At 35.4% G+C, this 6,879-nt stretch overlaps 1 protein-coding gene across 1 annotated transcript in view; it reads right to left on the reverse strand.

Annotated features, from left to right (window-relative positions):
• The window catches only part of tmem8b (transmembrane protein 8B), a 291,527-nt gene extending 285,747 nt beyond the window's left edge, over nt 1-5,780 (reverse strand). Inside the window, 1 exon segment of the mRNA XM_056458175.1 lies at nt 5,635-5,780. Within this exon segment, the coding sequence (XP_056314150.1) occupies nt 5,635-5,719 (85 nt within the window). The 5' untranslated portion in view covers nt 5,720-5,780.
• Between the last annotated feature and the right edge of the window lie 1,099 nt (nt 5,781-6,879).

Below are 6,879 nucleotides of genomic sequence, written 5' to 3' on the forward strand. Positions count from 1 at the left end.
GTGACGCGCATTCATCGGACTGAGCAAAGTAATGAAGCCCTAAATCTCCCTGCGGGTTTGTTGTGGCGCCGTTCATCTTGCAGCGTTTTAATTGATTTCGGACTTGCTCGCGAGTAAAGGTGATATGCGTTGCTGCACGGGGACAGCTGATGAAACCAAGGTTTGCACTGCGTAATGTAGGAGTGCAACAAAAGCGAGGATGTGATGACTGAAATATTAGTTTGAACTGGTACAATATTAGTAATTGCCTATATACCATGAGGCCTTATATAAACACACCACAGTTTTAATGAACAATATACAATATGTAAATACATATATACAACAGCATATTCATTTCTATTGCATTTTTGAGTGTATTTGATGTAAATTAATAAGTTCTACTAAATGATTATTTGTGTTTAATCACATACAAATTTTTGCGCGTAATTATAATATATAACATATATACACAGTTGAAGTCAGAATTAGTAGCCCCGTTTTAATTTTTTTCTTTTTTAAATATTTCCTAAATGATGTTTAACAGAGCAAGGAAATGTTCACAGTATGTCTGATAATATTTTTTCTTCTGGAGAAAGTCTTATTTGTTTTATGTCGGTAGAAAAAAAAGCAGTTTTTAATTTTTTTAATCATTTCGGTTTCAAAATGATTAGCCCCTTTAAGCTATATATTTTTTCAGTTGTCTACAGAAGAAACCATCATTATACAATAACTTGCCTAATTACCCTAACCTGCCTAGTTAACCTAATTAACCTAGTTAAGCCTTTAAATGTCACTTTAAGCTGTATAGAAGTGTCTTGAAAAATATCTAGTCAAATATTATTTACTGTCCTGTCATCATAGTAAAGATTAAATAAATCAGTTATTAGAAATGAGTTTTTTAAACTATCATGTTTATATATATATATATACACATTTATATATTTTAAAGTATATACTTAGGTGTGTATTTACATATAGATAATAAGTATACACATGTTTTCTGTATTATGTAAATGCGACCTTGTACTTTGTATGAAATTAATCACAATTAGATGTTTAAAAGTCCAATAAATACTTCTCTCTCTATTCTTATTTCCTTTTATAATGTATTATAATACAATAAAAGATATACGGAAGACTGTCTTTGTGTATTTTACAGCAGTGTTTTTATTATTTCTTCTTATTACTTCTTTCTGCCTAAATACAGTTATTCAATAAGCATCTCTGTCACATCTTGAATCATTATTAAAACTCATTTTTAAAACCTTAAGCACTAAGAATGTATGAAGTGACAAAAATTCACAAATGTATCCTTAATTGCCTTTGTTTATACACTTAAATTGTCCCTTTCTTCAAACTAACACCATTATTATAACAACTATCACTGTTATCACAAGTAACTGTGATTACCTAGTATGATTCTACAATAAATGAATAATTGTGATCGGCCGAATCACAACTTTTAAAATAGTATTAATATTGTTATTGCCATCATTTTCCTGTTATTGCCATCATTTTCCTGCCTAAATCAAAAGTATATTTTAAAGCAACAAGCAATAGGCCAAGAGGCTGTTTACAACACTGCAATAACAACTACAATGAGCAAGATCATTTAATTTGATAGTGGCAATATTTTCATTCATTCATTTTCTTTTTGCCTTAGTCACTTTATTAATCTGGGGTCGCCACAGCGGAATAAACCGGCAACTTATCCAGCATGTTTTACGCGGCCTTTCCAGCTGCAACCCAACACTGGGAAACACCCATCCACACTTGCATTCACACACAAACACTACGACCAATTTAGCTTATTCAGTTCACCTGTACTGCATGTCACCCAGAGGAAACCCACGCGAACACGGGGATAACATGCAAACTCCACACAGAAATGCCAACTGACCCAGCCAGGGCTCGAACCAGCGACCTTCTTGCTGTGAGGCGATCATGCTACCCACTGCGCCACCATTTGGCAATGCATTATTATTTTGTATTCTGAAACAGTTGTGTGCTCTAAACAGATCCTGTGACCTCCTTAAGTTTTAATTCCTGTTCATATATTTATATTTGTTTCACATTTTAAAGATCAATACACACACAAACACAGTGAATTCATGTTTCACATTTAAGATAGGACACAATATATGAAAGTGTCTCATCAAATTAACTTTCTGTACATGATCTAAAAGAAAATAAATAAATCCCAGGCCCTACTAGACAGTCTGGCTAACAAACTGACATCACATAAGCTACTGGTTCCAGAACAGAAATCAATCTTCAACATGTATCAGCATGTATAGCTACAAATGAGCTGCTCCTGCTTCAACAACGGCTGTCATCCTCATAAATTTACCTGCGTTCAGCTTAATAATAATGCGCAGTATCTTCTAGGGCAGCAAATGTGAGCGTTAAGTAATGTACCACCACTCAGTACAAAGCTTCCCTTCACGGGTCATGTCTCAGCATAATGGGATCGCACAAGTGTGCTTAGCTTTAACATAAAAATTCACAATATTAAAGGACTGTAACACAGAGATTGATTGATTGATTGATTGATTGATTGATTGATTGATTGATTGATTGATTGATTGATTGATTGATTGATTGATTGATTGATTGATTGATTGATTGATTGATTGATTGATTGATTTAGGAACATACTAACAGACAGAAAGACTGATAGATCAAAAGATAGATGGATGGATGGATGGACAGATGGATAGATAGATAGATAGATAGATAGATAGATAGATAGATAGATAGATAGATAGATAGATAGATAGATAGATAGATAGATAGATAGATAGATAGATAGATAGATAGATAGATAGATAGATAGACAGATGGATAGATAGATAGATTACAATTGTGTGTGACTGTTCATACAATCATACAACACGTCATATGCCCATGTTATGTCATTTGCCCAGACATAACAAAAGGATAAAGGGTCTAACTGAACCGGGTCAAAACATTAATAGAGTGTGCGACGGTTGCAGATTCCAGACCAAAACAGTGAGGCAGAGAGACGGACTAGGTCGGCTGAGGGACTCTTCTCTCTCTCGCTCACCGAGTCGCAGCCCGGCTCTTTGTCTACGTCTGTCACATTGAACTGTTTTCTTTGGTCTGCTCTGACTCGATCTCCCTTGAGACCTGATGGCTCATTGGTCTTGCTCCTTTGTGCAAGCCTGAGAGCATCACTCCTTTCCTGCAGCTTGTCAATACTGTGATCAATGCGAGCGCACAGCCAAGTCCTGTGACTGGCGTATCTCTTTGCAACGCGTCGGATGCCCTGTTAATCAAGTGATGTTTATGAATTGCTCATGCATTATGAATCTCATCAACAGTGAAGTTGACGGAAAATAATAAAAAGGTATTCACTGGATATAAAAACATTTTTCACGGCCCTCCATGATACACATGCACTGCACTATTGTAGTAAAATAAGTTTTTTATGTGAAAAGCATGCATATCACTTTAAATGGGTGCTCAGCCAAACAGCAAAAAGTGCTAAATATATATTCAAAAAGGCGGCAACACCAAAGCTCCAAAAATGCCAATTTATTCAATTAAAAAGGCTGATTCAAGGCCTTATATCAGCCTTTTTAATTTAATAAATTGGCATTTTTGGTGTTGCCGCCTTTTTGAATATATATATTTTTTTAAATGTACAAATTCTACAAAGATTACTGAAATAGGTTCTACGAAATAAAATGATTCACAATTTCACTTTTAATTCTAATTTAATTCCTTGTGGTTTCTGAGAAAACATTATTTCTATTCATCATAGAGAGTAAAAAAGATTGTGATGTGTGTATTTGGATGTGTGTGTGACCTTAAATTTGTAACTGAAATCAATGGGTTTTTAAAGAGGTTTAAAAAAATTGACCATTTCAATTAATTCCGAACCTCTGACAACTTATACAGTCAAGCAAAATAAATGCAGAAAATGTAAATGGATAAAAACATTGTTTAATAATAATAATAATAATAATAATAATAATAATAAGCACATTTAACCATGTAAAATACTTCAGCTCAGTTTTCAGCAATATACAGTTGAAGTCAGAATTATTAGCCCTCCTGTTTATTTTTTCCCCCAATTTCTGTTTAACAGAAAGCAGATTTTTTCAACACATTTCTAAACATAATAGTTTTAATAACTCATTTCTAATAACTGATTTATTTTATCTTTGCCATGATGACAGTAAATAATATTTGACATTTTTCAAGACACATTAAACAGCTTAAAGTGACATTTAAAGGCTTAACTAGGTTAATTAGGTTAAATAGGCAGGTTAGGGTAATTCGGCAAGTTATTGTATAATGATGGTTTTTTCTGTATACTATCGAAAAAAATAAATAGCTTAAAAGGGCTAATAGTTTTGACCTTAAAATGTTTTTTTTTAATTATAAACTGCTTTTATTATAGCCGAAATAAAACAAACAAGACTTTCTTCAGAATAAATATTATCAGACATACTGTGAAAATTTCCTTGCTCTGTTAAACATCATTAGGCAAATATATATATATATATATATATATATATATATATATATATATATATATATATATATATATATATATATATATATATATATATATATATATACATTCAAAAGGAGATTAATTATTCTGATTTTAACCGTACTTGTTCCTCAAATAAACAACTGTAACCTTGTCAGGTTTCCAGCATGGACCTGAAATTATATAATAATAGTATTAATATATATATAAATGTAAAAAAAAACTAACCATAAATAATTAAGGAGTTCTTATATGATACAATATTTTTGTGTGATGGAATGTGGTAAAAACGCAGCCCAAAAGCCAAAGAACACGAGTGTCTGTTATATCCGTGTCGTACTTAAGCACAGCAGGAGATGTGAATTCAGTGCCGGAGATGAAGTCGAGCCGACAGCATCCATCAGACGCGCTTTCAGGCAGAGCAGCGCAGGTATTGTCTTGCTCTGGCAGCCAGATTAACTTCCCTATCGATGCGATCTACAAGAACATCTCCAGATAAACAACAAGAAACAACTCGGCGCTCTTCTAGCGCTATCAAGCGTCTGATGACTAGAGGTAAGTCCACACTCACATTAAAAAGCAATAATTGGATAATTGGCCTACATATTTCCCGAAGGCAACTGATATTGTCGAAATCACGTTAAACTAAAACTGACTACAATAAAATAAAAACTGACTTAAAACAATTTAGGCCAGCACACCCTGGGGGTTTAAAGCAATAAAGTGTGTTGCGATACGGAACATGATAAATAATTACTTTGCTCTCAGATTATAATGCCATATATATAAGTCTTGCGATAAATAAAGAAGCGTCCACTTCTCGCGCGAAGCTCCTCAAGAATGTAGCACACTCACTCACTCACTCACTCACTGACTGACTGTAGTGTGCGCTTTATTCTCGGGCATGAGCCCAGGACAACATGAAGACACAAATAAAACAGCAGTGCTAAGAACAAACGCTTTCCCCCTGCTGTGTGGCCAAAGTGCAGCAGCAGCGCTGAATGTGGCACAGGCTGTACGGATGTGCCGGAGCACAGAGTGAAGTAGTTCAGTTCAGCACCAGCACAAAGGACAGCTCCACTGCATCAAGATAGAGATCTCACTTCAGCCCTCACTGAGCGACTCACCTCCGACACAGCAGAGCAAGGTGTAAACAAGCAACAGGATCTCCAGGCGGCGCGTCCCCGACCGAAACCCTTCCAGCCACCACATCGTGATAAACTGACTGTTTACGCCCCGACGACACGGACGCGATTTTTATATCGCTACGCTTGTCCACATTTTCAGCTCTTGCAACGGACCAGCTGTTCGCGCATGACGTAATAGTGAAGAGGCTATTCCGAGCAAGCCCCGCCCCGCCTGTGCTGTGATTGGAGAGTCGCCACACATCCATTCAACTGATTGGCGGAAGGGAACGTCAGTCAGGGGACCGTCGTGTCGCTCGGTCCTGGTAGGAGACATGAGCGGTTTGTCCGACAAATGAGCAGCATTTTCAAGTTTACTTCCTCATGAAGCAAGTTGAAGCGATGTCCTGACATGTCTTTAATTCCCGTCACATGTTTTTGTTTTAATGAAATGTATTACATCAGTTATTTGATGACCTCATTTATTCGAGGCATGTGCTGAGGTGACTAGCCATCTATATGTTTGTTTTGTAAGTAGACCTACAGGGTAATTGCTGTTTTTTTATTACTTTAAACAGAATCAGGAAATAAATAGTGTTTTATAGTAATGAAATAAGTTTACTTTGGATGTAATATTCATTAGAGCTCATAGAACCTGATTGTGTGGGAGATGGAGGGCAATACTGCCATCTATCGGCCCCTGACTGACACAATAGTTCAATAAGAGAAAAGTTTCATCCAGAATTTTTAGACTAGGCCATTTGAACCACTAAAAGCACTTCTTAACTTGTGATTAACGTTTTTACAGTGCCCTATACGTCCCCAATGCAATAATAGAAACATCCAGCAAACCCAACATACATTAGTGTTTTGGTGTATTTGACTTGTTAAACAACAAAACCACACTCCAAAAACCAGCTGAATTATACTTTAGGCCTAAATGCTAATTCTAGATCAGCAGTTCTCGACATTTTATGTAAATACCCCTATAGTATCCATGGTCATCTTTCAATGCCCTAAGGAGCCTAGTGAACGGGGTGGTTCTTTTTTTCTCCAAAAGTGGATCTTTTTGCAGTTATTCACCTCATTTTCTATTTAATAATGAGATTTAAATGCTGCATTTTAGTGACATTTTAAGCACTTTTTTTTTTTTTTTTTTTTGCTGGATTAGCTAATCAGATGGTCATCATGCATACATCATACATACATCACACATTTTGATGTAACAAAAACATTTCCTAAACAATT

This window comes from Danio aesculapii, chromosome 5 (assembly GCF_903798145.1).
Source record: "Danio aesculapii chromosome 5, fDanAes4.1, whole genome shotgun sequence".
In the NCBI taxonomy this organism is placed as follows: Eukaryota; Metazoa; Chordata; class Actinopteri; order Cypriniformes; family Danionidae; genus Danio; species Danio aesculapii.